The following is a 23,748-nucleotide window of genomic DNA, read 5'->3' as shown; positions in this document are numbered from 1 at the left end:
AACTATATAATGTGGTTATAAAAGGGACATGTGAGAATTAATAAAATATTATTAAATATGTGCTAACACGGGTTAAACCCTCATTTTATTATTTGCCAACACTATAAATATTATAATATTTGACATATAAATTCAATTTGTTTTACCTAAGATTGTGTAAAATAATTAATTCATTAGGAAAAATGTGACTTAATTACATCATATAAATGACTTATTATGTATTTAGATCTCTTATTTTTTGTTATAATAATTAAAAATCGAAATAGAATCTCAAACACTAAATAAAACAAACTAAATATAATAAACAAATGGTTATATAGTATATTACAGGTTAAAAATTAATATAAACATTTAGTCGCACAAGCGAATGGAAAATTAGGTTATTTTTCTGTTTATAAAACATCCAATGTTTAACAAACAATTAGAATATAAAATATAAATAATAATAAAACTATATACACGCGCGGTGTACAGTGAGTTAAAATCTAGTGTTGTCGATAAAACAAACTCTCAATTACATGTGATAAGACAAAGTTGTATTCTAGAAAAAGGTAAACTGGTATTAAGATTTGAACCATTATGTCGGTGATTAAAAGTGACTTTGTTTAAACCGGTTAGGTAATAGTAGTACACTTGGAACAAAATAAACCGCATCCAAACCAATCAATGCAAAGAAATCAATAATTTTGGATTGAACCGGTACACATATATATGCATCGAACCATAATAAATCTCCGGTGCGGTGAAGCTGAAAAATAAAATAAAAAAGTAAGAGCAGAGAGAAATGAGGATAGTGACTAGAGCTGGAGATTGGTCGTTCAAGGCATTCACGGCGGGGCTAGGGCTCGCCACCATATACCTCACCGGAACTTTCTCCTTTAATGTCTATCGTGGCCTCTCTTGGCACAACGCTCAATCTGTATGTTTTCTTCTCTCTCCCTTCACTTGTTCAATTTGGAGGGATCCGCGTTTTCCTGTATTTTCGTTTCTTGTTAAATGATTGAGAATTTTTTGGAAGTATGAATATGATTCGAACATTTGTAGAAAGATTCTTGTTGAACGATACTGGATTGATGTTGAAGCTGAGTCCCAAAATTTAGGGTTTAAGACAGTTTCTATATTGTTGCTAGCTAACCAGTTATTGGGTTTTTGTTTGATAAACAACAAAAGATGATTTATCTCTTAAGATTCTTAGTTATATAATAAGGAAATGATGATATCGAGATTACTGGTTTAGATACTCAGTCTTTGACACTTTGTCTATGCAATGGATCAGCTGTGCTAATAATGTCTTTATCTTTCTAGTAGCAAGATCTGTTCCCATTTTGGATCATTAGATATGTGTTCTAGGTGATAGAAAGAGCCTTTTATGTGAGGAATTGTAAGAGATATAAAGATGATTGAGGTAGGTTCATGATAAATATAGAATTCTTATATTCATTTAAAACAACCCATAGAGACTTGATTAGTGAGAGATTTCTCAACCATTACCCTGTTAGTTGTCACTCAGTGCTCTTTTACCGACCATGACATCTTCAATCATAGGATCGGTACAGAGTAGACCTATACCTGAGAGTGAAGCCTCTGAACATCAAGGCTGAAAACTCTAGCCAATCAACAAAGTCTTCACATACTCTTGTCTGTGTCTTAGATCCAGAGCAATAATGTGTATTATTAGGTTGCTAATATTGTTGCTATGGCTATTCATTCACCTTATTCAGTTTCATGGGCAATGTAAATTACCTACAATAGTATCAAAATGCAAAATTTCATGGTTGTTTATTTTGTTTTCTCAAGATTTTAGAACTGTTTATGAGAAATTCAATGTTCCTGTCAAATCTTAAGAGAACTCAACTGGTAGATGCAATGTGGTGTATTCAATTATTTTTATCCCTTAGACCTTTCTTTTATTCTCGGTGTATACGTACTTCATGACATTGTGTTTGTCCTTCTGGACTTATAATTTTCACCCCAGTTAATGTATTGTCCAAAGCTAAATCCATTTTGTGTATCTTACAAACATTTTCTTCTTTCTTTTCCTTGCAGAAGCTGGAGTTAGAGCAATCTGAAGAACAACCCGAATGATCCAATTTCAGTTTCTATCTATCTTTCAAACAGCAGATGCTTCCTTGAACCTTTGTTGTGCGTGTTGTTTCTTTCATACAATTACTATATCTTTGTTTCGATTATAGGAGCAACTAAATAAATGAATTTTTTTGGTTAATACCATCGCTGAATTTGTAATGTGATTCCAAAAGTTCCATAATAGAAAAAGAACCAACTTTTCGGACAGTAGTTCCACTTATACTACTGATAAATTGTTAAGGTGATATAGAAACTGCGAATCCAGAAACTGGCTTGATGACAGCAGAACATGAACCTGGAGGAAGAAGGATTGAACAAAACTATAACTTTCAATACTGTGTCAAAAATTCTACTTTAGAGTCTCAGAAGCAACGATCAGTTAAACCCTACAATACAATACTGTAAAAAATGAACCATCAATCATGCATCCATCTACAATACAAGAGAAGAGCAGAGAGAATGCTTAAGTACTGTTACAGCATCAAGAGAAGTTCAATTTGGATTGCAATAATCTAGAGCTCACGTGATACACTCAAGTTGACTTTTATGATTCATGTAAAGCGATTTGGGTTTCTGGAAAACAAAAATACAAGGTTTCTCCATAGGACGATTACGAAATCCTTTTCGTTTCTTCACTTATTTCAAGAGCCAAAACAAGAGTAACAAGATGAATTTATGAGATTGTTAAAAAAAGGGAGATAAAAAAAACTCATGAGCTTCCTCCTGCAGCAGCCTGAGCTTCCTTTCTCATCACTGCTCTGGCATAGATCTCATAGCAGCATCCTGAGAACAAGCACACATCAAAACGCTATTCAACTCAACACTAATGTCATCGACATCAACCCCTAACTATATGAGCTACACACACTACTCCACTAGTTGCTGATCATATCAAAACTGAGGATGCAATAACAATTCAACTCAACACACACAATACTATGTCATCGACATGAACCCCTAACTATACGAGCTACACACACAATACTATGTCATCGACATGAACCCCTAACTATATGAGCTACACACACTAACTCTACTAAGTGCTGTTCATATCTAAACTGAGGATACAATAACATTAATTCAATGGAGATTTCCATTGGCTGAGTATGCAAATCTCAGCTACTATATTACATACTATTCCGTCCACTACTAATATGAGAATACGATGGGAAGCAAACCAAGGATATTTCCAACTGCAGATATAGCAGAAAAAAGCAGTAAATCTCTTAATGAAAATACAGTATTCCATACCGGCAATAACGACAACAGTGAGCACATCTCCAACCCTCTTCAATCTGTGCACTCCTTTCTTATGCGACTTGAATCTCCTCAAAGAGGCATCCTCAGCCAATAGCTGCAACAAATACAACCATGAAAAATAGGAATCTCACAGAGCCACTCAAGAATAATTCATATCTTACAGGAGCCCTATCCCTCTTTGCCTCACTAATTTCAGATTCAGGCTTGCACACCGAGACTTACAGAACAATTACACTACCTTCTTCAATGACTATTTGACATACAAGGATCCTTCCAAAATCAAAATGAATCACTTCCCAATTCTTAACAATCTAATCTGACCGAATCGATTTCGTGATCCCCTAACCTCAGAACAGAGATAAATGTAAAAGATACTTACAGCTTTCTCGCGAGCACCTAGCTCCACATGGAACCCACGACGGGATTGAGCCAAAGCACCATCCGTCTTCTGCAAAAAAGATCAAAGAGGATTAAAACGATCCCGTCGTTAAATCAAAAGAATTGAACACCATATCCGTTAATCAGATTCGATTCGATTAAAAGAAAACAAAACCTGGGAAGAAGATCGGAGATGAGATGAAATCAAAGTGTTGTTGAGTAGAAACGCCATTTCCGATGAGGAGCAAAGATTTCAGCAGTACGAAGACGATGGGGTAACAAAGACGGATGAAGAAGCTCCTAGTCATAATAAAAGACTTAAATTTGTAATTTTGCGTTTTTTACTTTTACCCCAAGTTTAAAAATAATTTTCATTTTGACCCCAAAAGTTATTTTGTACATACAATTCTTGTAGACCTCTTTCCTTATAATGTCACGATCACGAAACTGCTATTTGATGCAAAACTAATAGGCTCGAGTGTGTCGTATATACAAAAAACACAAAACCGAAACAAACGAGTTGTAAATTCTGGTTATCTAGACTAAATCAGTGAAACCCACAAGAGGGCAATCATCAGGACTAGGAGATGCTGCCACTTTAGCTTTCGACTTAGCAACATTCCTCTTGCAATTGCTGCAGAGCTTACCATGTGTATATAACAGACAGTTCAGATCAAACTTGAGCTCGTCCGGGATCATGCGGTTGAGATGAACGTAGGTTTTGTTCCTGTCTGCTGTTTTCGGGACCCAACCTAACGCCTTTGCGATCTCAAACACCTGTTTCAGTCGGTTTTGTATCTCATATTCTATCCGCTTGATCCAAAGAAAAAACACAATACCAGACCACCAAGAATTACGAGAAACACTCACATGGGTGTCTACTGGGAAATCATTGTGCTGGAGATTGAACATCAGCACACAAGAAACCTGTCAATCATCAAAATACACCTCCCACGTCAGTTTCCAAAATTTAGCATAAGAAGGTTCTCAAAATTGTTTCTATCAAGTCAAAAGAAAGAGAGGGGCTTCACCGTTTTAGGTCCTACTCCTTTGAACTGAGAGAGCTCAGTTTTCACTTCATCTACTGATAAACTGCGAAGATACTCCAAGCACAATACGCCTTTTTCGTTCTGTAAACGGTTCAATATGTTCTTGATACACACAGCCTTTTTCGGGGCCAATCCTCCACATCGTATAGCATTCTCAATTGATTTTGACTCCGCAGCCAAAACCTACAATGGAGGCACAAAGAAGTATCAAGATCACCACAATCAAATCCCATTAAACCATGTCAAGATGCATTTTCTCAAAACTTTTAACCAAAACCTTAAGGAGAACTAAGCTCAAAGATTCCCCAATTTTTCCAATAACTTACTTTTAACTGAACAAGGAAAATATAAAAAGAAGAGTGATTAAACTATGCTGTCTATGTATATGCATTGATCCTAGATTAGAAGCTTAACCAAAACTCATTCTATATCAAAATCATAAAACTTCACAAACCTAAACTATGTATATGCATTGATCCAAGATTAGAAGCTTAGCCTAAACTCATAACTATATCAACATCACAAAATCACAAAACTTCACAAACCAGTAACTTTGAATTCCCAAAATCTTCAGTTAAGACTACTTACATCTTCCCATTTCGGGAATGCAGCTTTGAGAGAAGCGAAAGCCCTTAGTGAATTGCTCTCAGTTGTATTCTGAGAGAGAAGAATCTTAACCAGCCCATCAAGCACGCTCTCTTCCTCCGCTTCATCCAATGGCTCAGGTTTCACCGTACATTGTGTACCGTGATCATCGACGGCGGAAAGTGATCGGAGTCTCTTACGGCGGTAACTGGCGAATTCGGGAGGGAAACTATGGAGAGACAACAAAGCATCTCTCACGTCTCGGCATTCTTCGGCGGTAGGTTTGAGAAGTGTGGGGTAAGGATTGTCGCCGTCGACGGTGGATTTATTGGCCGGGGTTTTTGATTCGCCGTCGTATTGGTTTAGGCGTTTCCTCTTCTGGGCGGCTTTGCTCATCTGATCTCGAAGGAAACTTTTACCGGCCGGTGTAAAATTCGGATCGGTTTACTCTTTTCTTTTGTTCTGCGCTTAATTTAACCCACAAGCGTAGTGGAAATTGGGTCGGTTTAGTAAAATTACTTCCGGTTACCTAAATATCATGCATATTTATAAGATTCCGGTATTTGGGTTTCGCTTTGATTACATTTGATTCCGGTTCTTTCAGTTCTTGAGTTTCTGATCAATATTCTGTAGATATCGAGGAAATTTTGGTCCGGATCCTATTGATTCTGGAGTTTCATATATTTTAGAGTATGTTTGATATTAACGAATAGTTTTTTTGGATTTATATATATATATATATATATATATATATACTAGAAGTTTCTCAATCCTTCCCCTGTGATGTTGCTCATATCAAATTGATGAAACTCTCACAGACTGGGATGGAGCAAACATATGTACAGAGGTATAACCATTCAAAGAGTTGTGCCCTGTGTTTACTTTCACAGTTTAGAACCTGTACCAGGTGAGTTAGATAGATTTCTACAAATAGATCCAAGTTATTGATTGATTATGATGTTCCAGTTTCATGCTAATGTTGTGTTATTTCAGGATTCTAAAAGATGGAAAAGACAACCTGAAGAATGACACCATGAGATGTGCAAGACAAAGGTAGAGAATTGAAACACCAAACTTAGTACTTTTACAAGTTTTTAAAAGCCTATAATGCCTTGCTGTTATAAAATGTCTAGAGCAATGTTTTCAAAACCGGACCGGACCGGCGGTTGAACCATGTTAACCCGCGAACCGGCATCATGTCCGGGTTGGGTTAATATCAAAACTCAAAAGAAATTGAACCGGTAAAAAACCATATCAACCCGCCAAAAAACCAAAAATCAGTGAACCATTAAACCAGATAAAAGGACACACACCAAACTTAGTACATTTACAAGTTTTTAAAAGCCTATAATGCCTTGCTGTTATAAAATGTCTAGAGGCATGAAAGGTCTGATAGAAAGCATCATATAAAAAGCTCTCCATAATTAGATCTTAAAGCTCAAAACTGAATCCACTTAAGGATTTAGAAGTATACGTAATTTCAGTGTCTAACAAAAAAAAGTTCGAAACAAAGATTCCTACATTGATCTTCAGTGAATGATTTATAATCTGATCAAAACAAAGATTCCTACATCAAAGCATTTTGTGCACTTGATGTATAGAACCTATGGATTTGAATGCCTATGTACATTGCTGGTTTAGGTTCGTAAACTAATCATGTTTTATTGTATGCTTTATAGTATCTCTTTATATATCATTTGTATTATTCTATACATTTATTATTTGTCTGGATGTTATATATTTTGTATATGGTTTTGGTGATAATTAATCTACAAGTTTGATATTGTATGGAATGAGGAATTTTTTACTAATATGTCAACCACATTTGTTTAGCTTATCGTCGATGTTCAAACTCTGGATTTTATAAATCATGTATATCATTTTCTGAAATAGTATTCGAGACATATATAAGATTTTTTTTTCTCAACGATATATATAAGTTTTATAAGTACGAAAATTGTATTTTTTAGAAAAATATACAAAAAAAAAATATTTCATTGCAAATTATGCACTATGTATTAACAACATAATTAAGAATCAAAAATCAGATGATTAACAATAGAAGAAATATTAAATAAGAAAAATTTCAAAAGATCTCGCCTACGGTGAGAGACAGAGCTAGGAGGAGAGTCCTCATTTGTGTTTACTATAGGTAAACTCAAAGAAGATACATGGAGACGTATGAAAATCAGAGAAACAAAGGCAAGATAGTGGAATCAGAGGACATGTTATAAAGCAAATTTCAACTTGTGGTGTCCATTTTTTCTTGGTTTCTAATCTGAACCGAGATACTTTTTTTAATTTAATCTAAATAAAATTAAAAACAAATCCATGAAAACTAATGAAAAATTATGAAGTACTATATACATATGGCAACTTTTCGACAAAATTTCTTTAACGAATATCTTTTAGTTGGAAAGCAATGAAAAATCTTGTATAAAAGAATTTTCGAAATCATTTACGACCAAATAGAGAAAACAACATCTTCTTTAAAAGTCTCTTAGAAAAGGAAGGACAGTAACATAAACATCACATGAGGATATTCTTTAGGGGTTTTGCTCATTTTGTCTGAAGAAGTGTTGGAAAGACGATTCTTTTTAGTTAAAACCCGATTAAAAAGATGTGAAAAACAAAATTACAAAAACATCTCTCGGTCTGAGGAATTAATCTGAGTTGTTGTTGTTGTGTTGTTAACTCTTATTTTAATTACAAAAATTCTCGACGACATATTGTCCTTATGGTTTTTGGCACAACTATGTCGCGTTGGATTGTGTAGTACTGATAAATTAATGCACACATTGATCCCACATATTCCACATTTTAAATTCAATATAACGGAAATTTTGGTACCCAATAATAAAACCAATGAGATTAGAGAAACACAAAAGAATTTAAAGATTTTTGGCACGCGAAAAAAATTTTTGCAAGCTAATAAGAATAATTTATTTTATACCATACATATTTGATTTTCAAGGAGTAGTAACGTTGAATCATCTCAGGGTTAAGGGTTCTTGGACTAATTGGTGACTTTCTTATGTTTTCATGTATGTAGAAAGCTAGAGATATAGTATTAGAGTAGAGTAGACTCGGGGTATAATAATAAAGATATACTGTAGTATATTAGAGTAAAGCTGAGATATACTTGTAGAATTTGATACATGTCGATATTGTAAATAGCAAGATCATAACACATGTCTGTCAAAATGAATAAATGTTTCAAACAACTAGACATGGTAACGTATAGTTGGTGTAGTTCTCAACTCATTATCCATCATCCCAAATAAATAACTGAAGTAATAAATAAAATAGTAGTATATCTATAGCATAATATTTTTCTGACATTGAAATTAAGAATCTTGAATTTTGAACCTATTTTAAAACTGCATCGTTTGTAAAAATTTAAATAATGAATTATAAATGCTGAAAGAATTATAATACTAAATGAAACAAATTAGAGTGAAAGGGACTGATTATATAACAAAAAATAGTAAAAAAGAAAAAAGAAGGTAAACTTAAATTACGTTATCGCCAATTAAGAAGAGGTGAAGAGATGATTAATGTGAATAGTGTTGATTATAGTTTAGCTGCTATTTTTAAAACTCTGTGTCTGTCATTAAACTCTTTTTATTAAAAGCTACTTCATATATCCTATTAAAAAAAATGTGCTTGTTTGTTTGAGTATATTTTACAAATATATTGGCCGTTGATAGGCACTTTTGGAAAGCTTCTTCGTTGTTAAAAAAACCTTGCGATAGGATTAATAATTTTTAAACTAAACTAATTATTTTCCAGGCTAGAAATAAGTGATTATAAGATTGTATAGGATACTGACACGTGTCTCGGTTGTATCGCCCTAGCCATTGGATCAGCGTTATATAGCTTACGCTTAACGGCTTGAGAGGGATAATAAAAAGTGTGTGTTTTTCTCTGTTCGTTCCTGGAGAATCATTTTTCACTTTTCCCACACAATCGCTTCATCCGTCTCTTCCACAACTGATTCTCTTTCTTTTTCGTCTTTAGTTTCTTCTTGAATCTTCCGAGAACTCTACTCGTTTCTTCCAGATTCTCCAATTTAGCTTGTGTTTTTCTTGAATTCTCTCAACTTTACTCTGTTTCGCTCATACTTGTTCAATCGACGACGTACGAATCGAATTTTGGAACTTGTCGCTCTCCGTTATTGCATTTCCAAGTTGGGCTTAATCGGATTTTGCTTCCCACTCGACACCCTCTTCGGTCCCTGTGTTTCGATACCGATTCTGTCAAGGTACGAATCAAATTTTTTTCCTGATACATGCTCGCTCAAGATTCAAGATTCATCTTGTAGTTAGTTCGTGTGTTCGTTACTTATGGTGGGAATCTAAGAAATTGGTAATCTTGAATTTTGTAATTAGTTAGTGTAGAAAAGTAAGATCCTTGTAGAATCTTGTAATTTAGTTGTTTCTAAGAAATTGGTAATCTTGAATCTTGTGATTGGTTAGTGTAGAAAAGATCCTTCCTTGTAGGCAATAATGGTGTTAGCTTCATCTTTGTAGGTACTCTTGTCAGATATCTCATAGTTTTTTAAGCATCTACTGAAAGATTATGAGCTGTGTGTGGATAAGACTCTAATTTTGGGAAATTTGCTTATTCCATCTCAAAATTTTGAAGATTCGTTACCCTCTGTGTTGATAAGACTGTAGTAATTAACATTTTTTTTGAATCCTGCAGATGGTTGATAAACAGTCCAATGATCTTAAGAAAAAAGGAGGAGGAGAGCTTTGGGAAGAGAATAAACCTGAGAAGCTGGGCGAGAAAATCCACAAATCTCACCGAGAGAAGTTAGCACCTGCTGATGAGAGGATGCAAAGATCAGACACAAGACTCTATCTCCCAGCAGATCTAGTGGAGAACATTCTCATAAGGCTTCCAGTAAGACAACTTGTGAGGTTTCAAATCGTTTGTAAAGATTGGAGAAGTCTCTTAGGCCAAAGCAGATTCATCTACGCTCATCTGAAAAACAACAGCCACAAGTTCCTTCACTCAAGAGACTCTTCTCAGATTTGGATAGTAGAGAACTTGGATCAATCTCCTCTATACTTCAAACTGTGTGATCTCCGTGGTGAACATATCCGAGGTATCTCAGCCTGTGATGGATTAATTTTGTGCAACACTTACTCTGGCAAAATTGCAATCTGGAACTTACAAGTACGTAGATGGCTACCCGATAGAGAGTTTGTGTCCTTTGATGACTGCTGCTGCCTTGGACGCACAAGAGACATGATATACAAGGTTTTAACCTTCAATCTCGTTGCTAGCCGTTATTATGATAGTGCGTTAAATACACTTGAAGCAGAAATATGTGATCTCCATTCACAGAGCTGGAAGTCTGTAGAGATGGATGACACTTGGACTTTGTATAGGAATAAGTTTGTCGTGCTATCACTGGGAGGAAATTCGTTTTGGTTAGCTTGCTGGTGTGACAACAATGAAGTCTTTGTGCAGTCGTTTAACTTTTCCACGGAATCGTTTATACCAGTTAGACTTCCTTTTGTGGTCAAGCCATTGGATGAGACTACAACAGCTTTATCGTGTTTCCAGGAAGATAGAATCTCTCTCCTTTATCAAAGACACAGAGAACTTACTGAGCTGTGGGTTACTAACAGAGTCGGAGATGAGGTTCCAGTTTCAGCTTGGACGAAACTTTTTAGCATCACAAGTGATCATCCTCTCATTCATCATGATCCCAGCTACTTTGTCAACCTAAACAATATCACAATCTTTTGTGAAGAGGTAACAGCAGCAGGTGATGTTCAGATCAAATTGTTGAAATTGTCTCAAACTAGGGTGGAGCGAACAAATGTGCACAGGTATAACCGTTCGAAGACAAAGTGGTGTGCCCCTTCAAACAACTGTGTTTACTTTCACACTTTGGTTCCTGTAGCAGGTTAGATAGATTTCAACAAAAACTTGATTGATTGTGATGTTTTGTCATGCTAATGTTGTGTTGTGTTATTTCAGGATTGTAAGATGGGAAAGACAACCTGAACTTGATCAGCAAAAACCCACTGATGCTGTCTTGATTCTACTACTAGTACTTCTACATGTTGTAATCTGAAAGATGTATATACAGATACTGACTCAATATCAAAAATATTTTGATACCTAGAGGTATAGCCAGCCATTCAAAGAGTGGAGTCGTGGTTAGGTGAGTTAGATTTTAACAGATAGATCCAAGTTTTATTACTGTTATCCTGTTGATTCTTCTTCTTCTACTAGCTAGTTCTACAAGCTGTAATCAGAAAGCTCTTAAGAAATATAAATACAAATTTTGAATCATTACAGATTTGAATCAGCTTCTTCATTGTGGCTTCAGCTTGCTTTTTGAGCTTATCTTCTTTCTGCTTTATTCAGCCTGTTTTACGATCTACAACATTCATTATTTTCTTAATAAGGGTTTGAAACCTTGCACTCAAAATATGCAGAAACACCACTGTATCATCAAAATTACTTGTCCACGGTCAGATATTCAAGAAGAAGACACCATGAGATGAGATGTGCTGTTATAGAGTTGACCCAGCCATAACAGCTACGGGGAGCAAGACAAAGGTAGGGAAACACCAAACTCACTAATGCCTTGCTGTTATAAAATGTCTACGGCATGAAAGGTCTGAAACAAAGCATCATATAAAAGCTCTCCATAATTAGATCTTAAAAGCTCAAAACTGAATCACTAAATCAACCGACCCACTTTTAAGGATTTAGAAGTGTAATTTCAGTGTCTAACAAAAACATTCGAAACAAAGATTCCTACATTAATCTGCAGTGAATGATAAATCTGATCAAAATCTAATTAACATAATATTATTAATAAAGGGTTCACTTCTCCTCATCGCTGTCGGTGCCATAGGTGTGACACAGAGATTCGAGTCCCTCCTTTACAGTCTTTTTCGACATTATGCAAACAGAAGAGATTTGACTGGGATAATTACGGCAATCACGTCTCTTATTATTACCCTTCTTCTTCTTCTCATCAAACGCCTCATAGTTTTTGTTTCTCTCTTCATCAATCCTTCTAGTCCGCTTACCAAATTTTATCGACTTGATAAGCAATTCTTCCTCCACGTTCTCTTCTTCTTGTTTTTTTCTTCTACTCAAAGCCTCAAGCATGGAGTCTACGCTCACGGAGGCTCGTCTAGACTTCATAGACTTAACCTCATCAAGTGCAGCCATAACTTCAATCTCTCTTTTAGATACCACAGTTCTCCTCTCTAAGGACTCCAACACGTTTTCAGTTACCTCACGCTTCTTCTCCTTCTCCTCGACTCCATTATACAGGCAAGTTGCACCTGATTCGACAGTATAACTACAGTTCTTTGGATCGGTCTTAATTATCACCTCCGCCAAGCATTTTGTGCACTTGATGTAGAACCTAAGGATTTTAATGCCTAGGTACGTCTCGTTGATGACGTCTTCTTGACGGCAATTGACTTTGGTGCCTTCCGACATGTAATTACCACATGTGTTGCATCGAACACGTACTGGAAGCATAGATCGAATCTTCTTCTGCTGATTTTTCGGTTTCTGGAGGCGAGGTATCTTCTTCGGATTGAAATCTGGCGGATAATACTTGTTTAGGCTTTTGCGTTCTCCCATAACTTCAGGCAATAAATAACAAAAGAAGGAGATCGCAAAACTATGAAAAACACACCCGAAGAAGAAGAACAGTCCAACAAAGAAGGAGATCTCTCTTTGCTCTTTCTCTATTTCTCTCTTGTAATTTCTTGTTTTAGATGATCCTTAAACGTTAGGGCCTCGGGGACTAAAACCTCCTTATATAGCCAAAGATGAGCGCTTCTCTGTTTCCTTTTGCACTTGAAATTGTTCTTTTCTCTTGTTTCCCCTTTTGTTTGCAAGCCGACTAATAGATTATAGAAAAGGCAAAAGAAATATGTAAAACGATTTATTTTGTCATTATCATCATCTTATACATATTTTTTTCCCTAACAATCATGATTAGATGAAGATATTAGGAAATCCACCTGTTCTCTTATAATATATCTCGACTTTTGGATCATTTTTAAAGGTTTAAGGCCTTATTAGGGAACGTCCTTCTTATATATAGCCGCCGAAGAGGAGCTTTTACGTTTCCCTTTTACATGTCTAGATTACTACTTGTGTCTTTTATCTCTCGTAGAAATTGATACATGTCAATATTAAAAATAGCAAGATCATCAGACTGTGAAATGAATAAATGTTTCAAACAAGTATAGACATGTAATGATGCAGTTTGTATAGTTTATCAAATACATAAAATAATTGAATAGATCGATTGCTACTATTTAGTTGGAAAGAAGAAAAAAGATGACTGATCGCTACAGTATTATTTAACTTTTCCAATATATATATTTTGTGTGCTTGTGTTTTTCATATATGGATTGAAAACAGCAAAAGTAAAACAGTAAATAGCTTTGAGTTTTTAACCCTGATAATGTTTATATTCACCTGCTAGTATAGCTTTTGATCAAAGAGATCTTTAAAAATCTCTCAAGAGAAGGGCAGTAACATAACATCATATCGTTCTCTCGGTTTTACTCTTTTTGTGTGAAGAAGTGTTGAAAGACGAATAGTTTTAGTTAAAAAGTTGTAACAAAAAAACATTACAAAACATCTCTCTTTGTCTGAGGAATTAATCTGAGTTGTTGTTTGTTGTTAACTCTTAATTTTAATTACAAAAATTCACCTATGTATGTTTGATTTTTATTTTTCTGCTTTGATTTTTTTCTTTTTTTTTTTTTTTTTTTTTTTTTTTTTTTTTTTTTGCCTTAAAAATACAAAAATCTAACAGTTTCTTTATTGTTCTTGAGATTTTTTTCTAATTTGAATCTTTTGGGTTGTGTGTGTGTGAGATCTTTACTACTACTATCTCATCATCAAAGTTGCTTCCTTTTTCACGGTCTTCTAATCAACAAGTTTTGGGAATGAGCCTCTTCTCCTTCTTAGTTTCCCCTTTTCCAATAAAATCCGTCTTCTGGGTCTCCTCGATTTCACCTCTAAGAGTTCGAAATTAGGGTTTTTTTTTTTTTTTCTTTCTTTAGTTAGGGCTGATTCGAGGTCGCGGGAGTAATCTTTCTTTTTGCTTTTTTGTCTCCGATTTATTCGTGCCTTTGACACGACACACTAGTGGGTTCTTGACGAACTTATTCTTTAGGGTTTTTTTTCTTTTTTCTTTTGTCGAATTGTTCTCTTCTTTGTAGTTGTTGTCTCTTTTGGGTTAGAGAAAGTTTGGTTATGCTTTGAATGATGTTTCATGGTCAAGGTTTTTCGAGAAACCGTTGTAATGTTGTGGCAGTTGTTTCTGGAGAGAATAATAATAACCAGATAGATGGAGCTCCTCCTCCTCCTCTTCAACCCAAATACCCTTTTCCAGATCTCTCTTCTTCAGGGCGACTCAAGGTAAAGGGCCCCCTTTGAATTCTTCTTCTCTAATTCTCTTTTACTTCTCATAAATGATTTGCATAAATGATTTGGTTGAAATTGGGAATCTTTTGTAAGATTGGACAATGTTGAACTAATTTGGTTCTAGTTATGTATGTAGGGATTTTTTTTAGCTGGTGAGAATCTTCAATGGCTTCAGATATTACTAGACTTGGGAGTTCCTTCTAGTGAAATTTTATGGAGATGTTTAAGCATTTGTGTGTATGCTTTTTTTCTCATGTTGTAGATTCAGGTACTGAATAATCCTACGACAGAGGAGTTCCAGGTTGCTGTTAACTCTTCTGCGACGGATTTTGTCTACTTGCAAGGGGAGCAGAGTGGAGATAGTGATGAAGTTGGTCCCTTAGTGTTGGGATTTGCTGCTTTTTCTACTCCTGATGCCTTGGTTGCTCTGTTTGGTTCCACATTACCGACAACGGTAGGTGCATTCGTTTTTTTACGTTACTCTTTTTTAGTTTAGGATTTCCTTTAGACATCTGAAGTTGGTTTGGTTTCTTTATAATTTGCTGTTAGTCTCTTGATGTTTCGATTTAAAGGCTTTATGGAGTTTCCTCTACATTTAGTGTTAAAACATTTTTCATAACAAGAGCCCAAATATTCTTCACTTGTTAAGTTTCTGTTTATAATTGTCCCTAGTGAGATATTAATATGCTTTGGTTTCATATTGATTTCTCAGGTTTACCTTGAGCTTCCAAATGGTGAAGAATTAGCTCAAGCACTCTACTCTAAGGTGCACCATTCTTGCACTTTTCTGTTTCCTTACTGTTTAGTACGTTTTCTTCTTGTTACCTCTTTGTTGCTCTGTTTCACCTAGCTATGGTTTAGATTAAGAGTAGTTGAAAGGAACAGTTAATATGTAAAAGCCCTTTGAATAAATTGCTTAAATTGATAGTACATTATGTCAGTCCTTCTAATCAGTTTTTTTTTTTTTTTTCCTTTCTATTAGTGCTTTCGTATGGCAGGGTGTTCAATATGTTATATATTGGAAAAATGCTTTCACGAAATATGCAGCCTGCCATTTTCGCCATGCTCTGTTTTCAGTCATACAGAGGTAATATTTGTTTACCCGAGCATCTGAAATTGCGACTAGCCTTGATTTTAGTCTGATTTACATCTACATTATATACTCTTTTTCACCTAGTCTACAAATTTAGTTGACTATGCTATGTTCTTTGGCAATGCAGTTCGTGCAGTGATACGTGGGATGTGTTCCATGTTGCAGAGGCATCTTTCCGACTCTATTGTACGACTGACAATACCGTCCTTCCTTCGAACAGCAACCGTAAAATGAATTATGAGATGGGGACCCTGCTTGCTTGGAGACCCTCCAAAGATTGACGTGGTTTCGCCGGAAGCTGATGAACTAGAAGACGAAAATTCATTAGAGAGCCTCCCGTCAATAAAGATATACGACGAAGATGTTACAGTGAGATTCCTTTTGTGTGGACCACCATGCACACTGGTGGGTGTTGCTGACCTTCTTGCACATTTTATGATGCTTGGCTTGTTTGCGCAAATGTTCGTATTTCTCTATGCTATTTTCAGTCCTAAAGCTGGTTCTCTATTTCAGGATACATCTGTACTGGGATCTTTGGTGGAAGGACTTAATGCTCTCTTGAGAGTAGAAGTGAGTAGCTTGTTAGTTTTCAGTTTAGCTTTTTCTTTATTAGTGGGCATACGAAAATGTGTGCATTTTAGTCCTATCAAAATAGCTTTATCATTTCGTTGTTCCAGATGCGAGGAAGTAGGCTCCGTAACCGTTCTAGGTATGTAGTTTATATGGCCAAATGATATGTTGTGCATCCCTCGAATAATCTTTGATTTTGTGCCTATGGAGTTAGTTTTAAGACTTACTCTTACTTTCATAATGCAGTGCTCCAGCACCTCCTCTTCAAGCAGGAACATTTACTCGTGGTGTAGTGACCATGCGGTGTGATATCTCGACCTGTTCTTCAGTACACATATCAATGCTGGTGTCTGGAAATGCGCAGACCTGTTTCAGTGACCAGGCAAGGGATTTTAACCTTTCTAAATATGACCTCTACTCTGCATACATGTGCAATGGGGTTTATCATTAGTCTCCTTTGTAAATAACAGCTTTAGGAAAATCACATAAAACATGAGGTGATTGAGAAGATCCAACTAGTCCATTCAGTGGTCAACTCAGAAAAAACAGAGCGGGTTTTCTCTGAGCCTCGGAGATCTGCTTCAATAGCTTGTGGGGCAAGTGTGTGTATTATACGTAAAACATTTGCATGTGGCTGAACATCTACACATGCTCATATATATATCTGTTTTGATTAGCGGAAAATGAGTTAGACTTGTTTTTTTTCTTTGTAGTCACGACTTTGTATTCAACTCATTTAAATTCCATAGGGGCATCGAGCTGGAGAGCATGAGTATTGGACAGCGTGATGCATTGTTAGTATTCCGTACCCTTTGCAAGGTTGGCTTATTGAGGGTTCCATTTTTCTATCCTTGACTAGCTTATTTGTGGTGCTTCTGTGACATTTTTTTCAAATTCTGCATCAGATGGGTATGAAAGAAGATAGTGATGAAGTCACAACGAAGACCCGTATATTGTCTCTTGAGCTTCTTCAGGTAAACCTAGTTACATTATTCTTGTAAGTTTGTAAGAAAAGCATAAAGACTCAAGAGCATCATATATTAACTATTTTTGTTTTGAAGTCAAAATAGAGGAGTGTATACATGATTGTTGTAAGTGTGAACTTTCAAATTGCCCATCGAATAGAGGTGTGTGTATACATGATTTTTGTGACTGTTACCTTTCCAATGCTTCATGCCTACATGTTTGAGATATGCAGTGGGATTTACACCAAAAACAGATTCTATGATTCCTCAGAACTTTGATGTTGTGAAAAGCCCATATATACCTCTTTGCTTATCCTGACTCTTAGAAAACGAAGAAGGATTGTTGACATCAGATTGTTATTTATGTTGTATTTTGGAGGTCATTTCTGTTGGTCGAGTTTTGACCAAAATTTCCGCAACAAAAATATGCAGGGTATGCTAGAAGGAGTTAGTCATTCGTTTACAAAGATTTTTCACTTTATTGATTCGGTGAAAGCCTACCTCTCATATGCATTGTTACGGCATCAGTATCTCAATCTCCTGTCATATTTCAGGTTTGATTATCCATTTGATATAGATCTCTGAAAGTTATATCAGAATGTTGTATATTACTAGGATTTTATGTTTTGGCAGTATGCATCTGGTATCTTCTCCGTGCTTTTGCTGCGGTTCAGAGATAGTTTAAAAGTAAGCATGTGATGTCTCCAGTTTAAAATTTCTTCTCTGTGGGGATTTTTACCTTTTACCGTTTTTTCTATAATCCTAAATCTCATTTCCAGGGTGAAATTGGTATATTTTCCCCCATCATCGTCTTAAGATCATTAGACAGCTCCGAGTGTCCCAATGACCAAAAGATGGGTGTTCTTAGGAACAATATTATTCTTGTGGTCAGATATATTTTGCTTTGAATACATAAGCAAGTGAATCTACTATCTTTTTGCTTTGAATTTCATTTCTATATCTTTAATGCAGGATGCTTGAGAAAGTCTGTAAAGATCCTCAGATGCTTGTTGATGTGTATGTAAACTATGATTGTGATCTAGAGGCCCCGAACTTGTTTGAGCGCATGGTTTGCTCCATTTTCTTCTCTTTTATATAGTTACTGTACGTCAGGAATGTGACTGAGAGTTATGACTCACAAAGCATCTTTCTTCTCTTTTAGGTAACAACACTGTCTAAAATTGCTCATGGCTTCACAGACATCTTCAGTTAAAGGTTCATCACTTCAGGTAGGCTTCATATCATGCTTTCTTTACGTACATCCAGAAAACTAACTAGTTAAATTCCTATGTATTATTTTTTCCATATCATATTCAATAAGAAATTGAAGGAACCTTTTCCTGATAAATTTCTAGTGCCTGGTCAACGTCCTTAAGTCACTAGTCGACTGGGAGAAACTAAGGAGAGATGCAGAAAATAGTACAAGAAATGCAAACGACGACTCTGCTTTTGCTGGAGAGCCAATTGAAACTAAAAGTAGGGAAGATGTCCCAAGCAACTTTGAGAAGGCTAAAGCTCATAAGTCCACAATGGAGGCTGCCATCTCCGAGGTTATTGTTCAATATCATTAATACTTGTCACCACCAGTAGTGACATACTAATGCATGGATAATCGTTTTGCAGTTCAACAGGAACTCAGTGAAAGGTGTAGAATATTCAATAGCAAACAAGTTGGTTGAAAGGAATCCTACTTCAGTTGCACAGTTTCTGAGAAGTACTTCGAGTCTGAGCAAGGTGGAACTATAGAACTATGCATGGTTATTTTCAGTATTTATAGGTGGGATATAACTGTTCTTATTTATAGGTTATGATTGGCGATTACCTGGGCCAACACGAGGAGTTTCCTCTTGCTGTCATGCACGCATTTGTTGATTCAATGAAATTTTCAGAAATGAAGTTTCATTCAGCTATTCGTGAATTTCTCAAAGGTTTTAGACTTCCAGGAGAAGCTCAAAAAATTGATCGCATTATGGAAAAGTTAGCAGAGGTAAGGACACCATGTATTCCGTAGCGTTTTCTGAATCTAGTATAAATTTTAAGCATGGTAGTTATTTCTGGATTAGTTGAATTGAAAACCTATAGTTGATTATCCTATCCATTTTTCCTCATTTATAACACACATTTTCTGTTCCACTGTTATCTTTGTGTAGATATTGCGCAGACAATCCTGGTCTTGTCAATAACGCAGATACTGCCTATGTTCTAGCCTACGCAATTATCATGTTGAATACAGATGCACATAATCCAATGGTTTGGCCGAAAATGTCAAAATCAGATTTCACACGTATGAATGCTAGGAATGATCCTGAAGATTCTGCTCCAACTGAACTTCTGGAAGAGATCTATGATTCTATTGTACAAGAAGAAATTAAACTAAAAGATGATGACAGCAGCATGAAGAAGTTCAGCAGTCAAAGGCCAGGAGGAGAAGAAAGAGGTGGTCTTGTCAGCATTCTTAATCTGGGTTTGCAAAAAGAATATCAGCAGCTGATGCTAAGTCTGAGACTGAGGATATTGTTAGGAAAACACAGGAAATTTTTCGGAAGCATGGGGTGAAGAGAGGAGTCTTTCACACTGTAGAGCAAGTGACATTATAAGGCCCATGGTGGAAGCTGTTGGATGGCCTTTGCTTGCTGCTTTCTCCGTTACAATGGAAGTAGGTGATAACAAACCAAGGATTCTTCTCTGCATGGAGGGATTTAAAGCTGGCATACATATTGCTTTTGTTCTTGGAATGGATACAATGCGATATGCCTTTCTAACATCGCTTGTCAGGTAAACTTGTAACACTTTCTTCACATTCCCTTTTATGTTTGAGCGTTGAATATTTATTTAGGTTGCCTTGTGTATTGGCAATTTATGTGAGGTATTGTGCCATCACAGTGCAAGTTTTGTTGGAGCAGAAAGCTATTATGGCATGTTGACTATTTTTCCTTGAATTGTCCATAGGTTCACTTTCTTGCATGCTCCAAAAGAAATGCGGAGCAAAAATGTTGAATCACTTAGGATCTTACTGTCTTTGTGTGACTCAGAACCTGATACCCTTCAAGATACTTGGAATGCAGTTTTAGAATGTGTTTCTCGGCTAGAATTCATTATTTCTACTTCTGGAATTGCTGCAACAGTAATGCATGGATCAAACCAGATATCCAGGGATGGGGTTGTTCAATCATTGAAGGAATTAGCCGGGAGGCCAGCTGAACAAGTTTTTGTAAACAGTGTGAAGCTGCCCAGTGAATCTGTTGTGGAATTCTTTACTGCTCTATGTGGTGTTTCAGCTGAAGAACTGAAACAGTCTCCTGCCCGTGTTTTCAGCTTGCAGAAGCTTGTTGAGATCAGTTATTACAATATAGCTCGTATTCGAATGGTACTCTTCTGATAGTCTTTTATCCTAGTCAATGCATGGTTAACTACGGGAACTTAAAAATAGTCAGAACACATATCCTATCCTCATACCTCATGCAACTTGAAAGTATGTATACCCTTAGAATGAGAAGCATTAACAATAACACAATCAGAGAGTAAAACGGGGAACTTTGTTAACTGTTCTGTCTATTCTGTTATAAATTTGACTCTCTAGTGTGCATTGCAACAAATTTTGGTGTCTGTTATACAACTGCTTCCTCACTTCTTGTCAAAGTAATATGGAAGGCCTGATAGATTATGTATCTTAGGCTATACATGCATTTTGATACTTAAAAATACATATACATATTACTTATTTTCTTTGTTTTGTGACATATATCAGGTCTGGGAAAGAATATGGTATGTCCTTGCTGAACATTACGTAGCTGCTGGTAGTCATCATGATGAAAAGATTGCAATGTATGCCATAGATTCTCTGAGGCAACTGGGGATGAAATATTTGGAACGTGCTGAGCTCTCCAATTTCACTTTTCAAAATGATATTCTCAAACCGTTCGTTATTATCATCATGCGGAATACTCAAAGTCAGACCATAAGGAGCCTAATTGTTGGCTGCATCGTTCAGGTTTCTTGCTTAGTCTTTTCTAAATTCGAAAATTAATATGTTTCCTGGAATTTTGTCATTCGGTAGTATGCAGCCATTTTGTCAGCAGGTAATCAATTTTTTTTTTTTTATATAGATGATAAAATCTAAAGTTGGAAGTATAAAATCGGGATGGAGGAGTGTTTTTATGATATTCACAGCAGCTGCAGATGACGAAGTTGAATCGATAGTTGAGAAATCATTTGAGAATGTTGAGCAAGGTGACAAACTGTCCATCAAACTCTTGCACCTGTATCCCAGTTTTAGTATTTTTTCTCACTTTTTTGTTTCGATAAATGTTTGTGTAACCACTAGTTTGTGTGCAGTTATTCTTGAACACTTTGATCAAGTGATCGGAGACTGCTTCATGGATTGCGTCAACTGTCTCATCAGGTTTGCCAATAACAAAGCTTCAGACCGTATAAGCCTGAAAGCTATTGCCCTTCTCAGAATATGTGAGGATCGGCTTGCAGAGGTATGTTTTCAAGCCAAATTTTGCCTGATAATTCAGCGTTGTATTTTTCTATTATAACTTCGATCCTATGCTCCACACTCCTTCCCGTTCGTATCTACTTTTTCGGCTGTCTTCTAGCTCCCTCACTTCCTTTTTAGTTCTCCCTCTGTAACTACATGTGCTCATTTTCCTAGCGTATGATGATTCTCAGGGACTTATACCTGGTGGTGTTGTCAAGCCCGTTGATACCAATGAGGATGAAACTATTGATGTGACAGAGCATTACTGGTTTCCGATGCTTGCCGGTTTATCCGATCTCACATCTGATTTTAGGCCCGAAGTTAGAAACTGTGCTCCGGAAGTGTTGTTTGATTTGCTGAATGAAAGGGGAAAAAAGTTTTGGGAGAGTATCTTCCGTCACATCTTGTTTCCAATTTTTAATCATGTGAGTCATGCTGGAAAGGAAAGCTTAATATCTTCTGGGGATGTAAAATTCCGTGAAACAAGCATTCATTCCCTTCAGCTCCTCTGCAATCTCTTCAATACCTTCTACAAGGTACTGATGAAGCTTTCTTCGTTTGCTTCCTTTGTCCATTATTACTCAATTAACTTTCAGACTTATTGCAGTACTTGACATGTTTACTACATGAAATCGTACAGAAAATTTTGCGTAACATGTAACGTTGAAACATATTATTGCGTGTTGCAAATTTGATCCTTCGAATTTTTTTTACCTTTGGAGCAGGAAGTTTGTTTTATGCTGCCTCCACTTTTAAATTTGCTCCTAAGACTGTGCGAAGAAATCAGATCAGACAGTTGTCTCAATTTCTTTAGGGGCATTGGTTCACCTGATAGAGGTTGGAGGCCACCAATTTAGTGAGGGCGACTGGGATATGCTCTTGAAAAGCATTAGGTAACCATCTTTCGTTACAAACTTTTATCTTTAATTGTTGAATCTAACTTTTTCTTTCACTTTCCAGAGATGCATCATACACAACTCAACCGCTGGAGCTGTTGAATGCTTTGAGTTTTGACAATCCGAAAAATAACTTAGTTCTGACAGGAGATATAGAGGCCGATGCCTCTGAGTCTCCAAGAGGTGATCCTAATCCGGATGATATTAAAGATAATGGGAAAGTTTCTGCTCAGGCATCTCCAATGATTGGTACTCATGGTGCTTCCCTAGAATCTGGGATACAATCTAAGTCTGATGGTTCTGAAGCTTGCCTCTTAACTCTGTAGAACTTTGGATTTTTGCTTAAACAATTTACAGGATTCCGTTATGGTGTTGGAAAATCATTTCTATTTACGTAGGACATGTCTGGCCTGATAAACTATCTATAAGAAAATTGAATTTATACAATGCCATGTTTTTTTAACCTTTATGTCTGGCCTGATAAACTATCTATAAGAAAATGTTTTTATACGTTCTTATAGATCTATCGTTAATACATCTTAATTGGTTACACGTCATTATCTGGAGCTGCGTTCTCCCGTCATTGTGAAGGTAATACACCTTAATTGCTTACACATTTGTCACTGAGAAGGATAATTTTCTTATGTCATCTTGTTTCAGGTTTTGGAAGGCATGTGCTTTATGAACAACACGATATTCAGGAAGCACATGAGAGAGTTCTACCCTCTGCTGTCGAGACTTGTCTGCTGCGAACAGGCAAGTTACTGAATTCCTTTACTTAGTACACCCCAGCTTTGGCTTCGTTTTCTTGTATAATTTTTACACACCTGAACTTGGTTTTTGAGAGCTTTTGAGCCATACGTAATTTTCTTTTGTCTATAATGTTAATCGGTGGATCTAACCCCATGAGTTTCCTCTTGCAGATGGACATGTGCACTAGCCAACC

The 23,748-nt window shown here is 36.2% G+C and overlaps 3 protein-coding genes and 3 pseudogenes across 7 annotated transcripts; 3 read left to right on the top strand and 3 right to left on the bottom strand.

The window, feature by feature from the left end:
- Positions 1–881: 881 nt before the first annotated feature.
- Positions 882–2,292, top strand: LOC147938657 (uncharacterized; annotated as a pseudogene). Its single transcript, XR_015566534.1, has 2 exons — positions 882–919; positions 2,047–2,292. The product of XR_015566534.1 is annotated as an uncharacterized LOC147938657 (transcript).
- A 276-nt stretch (positions 2,293–2,568) lies between these two features.
- LOC147938656 (succinate dehydrogenase subunit 7A, mitochondrial) lies at positions 2,569–4,023 on the bottom strand. The gene is made up of 4 exons (XM_087466532.1): positions 3,899–4,023; positions 3,725–3,793; positions 3,337–3,439; positions 2,569–2,868 (listed from the first exon to the last, which is right to left on the bottom strand). Exons 1-4 carry the CDS (start codon positions 3,953–3,955, stop codon positions 2,795–2,797), a joined length of 303 nt encoding a protein of 100 aa, XP_087322658.1. The 5' UTR covers positions 3,956–4,023; the 3' UTR covers positions 2,569–2,794.
- On the bottom strand, positions 3,909–5,809 carry LOC147938655 (putative DNA glycosylase At3g47830). Of its 2 annotated transcripts, XM_087466531.1 has the most exons (5): positions 5,361–5,809; positions 4,755–4,955; positions 4,594–4,650; positions 4,371–4,500; positions 3,909–4,023 (listed from the first exon to the last, which is right to left on the bottom strand). In XM_087466531.1, exons 1-5 carry the CDS (start codon positions 5,751–5,753, stop codon positions 3,977–3,979), a joined length of 828 nt encoding a protein of 275 aa, XP_087322657.1. In that variant the 5' UTR covers positions 5,754–5,809; the 3' UTR covers positions 3,909–3,976. The 2 variants fall into 2 exon arrangements, with proteins under 2 accessions (XP_087322657.1, XP_087322656.1); XM_087466530.1 differs by lacking the exon at positions 3,909–4,023 and having other exon boundaries at positions 4,081–4,500.
- Positions 5,810–8,813: 3,004 nt separating this feature from the next.
- Positions 8,814–11,672, top strand: LOC104774201 (putative F-box protein At3g22650). Its single transcript, XM_087463641.1, has 3 exons — positions 8,814–9,621; positions 10,065–11,280; positions 11,355–11,672. Exons 2-3 carry the CDS (start codon positions 10,065–10,067, stop codon positions 11,360–11,362), a joined length of 1,224 nt encoding a protein of 407 aa, XP_087319767.1. The 5' UTR covers positions 8,814–9,621; the 3' UTR covers positions 11,363–11,672.
- A 391-nt stretch (positions 11,673–12,063) lies between these two features.
- On the bottom strand, positions 12,064–13,223 carry LOC147938654 (uncharacterized; annotated as a pseudogene). The gene has a single exon (XR_015564963.1). The product of XR_015564963.1 is annotated as an uncharacterized LOC147938654 (transcript).
- Positions 13,224–16,107: 2,884 nt separating this feature from the next.
- On the top strand, positions 16,108–23,267 carry LOC147938653 (brefeldin A-inhibited guanine nucleotide-exchange protein 5-like; annotated as a pseudogene). The gene is made up of 22 exons (XR_015565963.1): positions 16,108–16,293; positions 16,402–16,458; positions 16,566–16,597; positions 16,705–16,840; positions 17,208–17,277; positions 17,364–17,432; positions 17,856–17,977; positions 18,057–18,110; positions 18,203–18,288; positions 18,393–18,492; positions 18,586–18,652; positions 18,779–18,973; positions 19,047–19,157; positions 19,228–19,410; positions 19,572–20,198; positions 20,373–20,790; positions 21,172–21,414; positions 21,530–21,653; positions 21,759–21,907; positions 22,098–22,442; positions 22,632–22,799; positions 22,867–23,267. The product of XR_015565963.1 is annotated as a brefeldin A-inhibited guanine nucleotide-exchange protein 5-like (transcript).
- Positions 23,268–23,748: the final 481 nt, after the last annotated feature.

This window comes from Camelina sativa, chromosome 9, assembly GCF_030686135.1.
Source record: "Camelina sativa cultivar CO46 ecotype springtype chromosome 9, ASM3068613v1".
Lineage (NCBI taxonomy): Eukaryota > Viridiplantae > Streptophyta > Magnoliopsida > Brassicales > Brassicaceae > Camelina > Camelina sativa.
Note: the sequence above shows the minus strand (reverse complement) of the source record. Positions and strands in the feature narration are given on the sequence as shown.

Coding starts and splice junctions, on each gene's coding strand:
- LOC147938656 (XM_087466532.1), bottom strand. CDS start 3,955: ATGGCGTTTCTACTCAACAACACTTTGATTTCATCTCATCTCCGATCT. Junction 3,794..3,898: donor ATCTCCGATCTTCTTCCCAG/GTTTTGTTTTCT, acceptor TCTTTTTTGCAG/AAGACGGATGGTGCTTTGGC. Junction 3,440..3,724: donor TAGGTGCTCGCGAGAAAGCT/GTAAGTATCTTT, acceptor TATTTGTTGCAG/CTATTGGCTGAGGATGCCTC.
- LOC147938655 (XM_087466530.1), bottom strand. CDS start 5,753: ATGAGCAAAGCCGCCCAGAAGAGGAAACGCCTAAACCAATACGACGGC. Junction 4,956..5,360: donor CATTCCCGAAATGGGAAGAT/GTAAGTAGTCTT, acceptor CCTCCATTGTAG/GTTTTGGCTGCGGAGTCAAA. Junction 4,651..4,754: donor AAGGAGTAGGACCTAAAACG/GTGAAGCCCCTC, acceptor GATGATTGACAG/GTTTCTTGTGTGCTGATGTT.
- LOC104774201 (XM_087463641.1), top strand. CDS start 10,065: ATGGTTGATAAACAGTCCAATGATCTTAAGAAAAAAGGAGGAGGAGAG.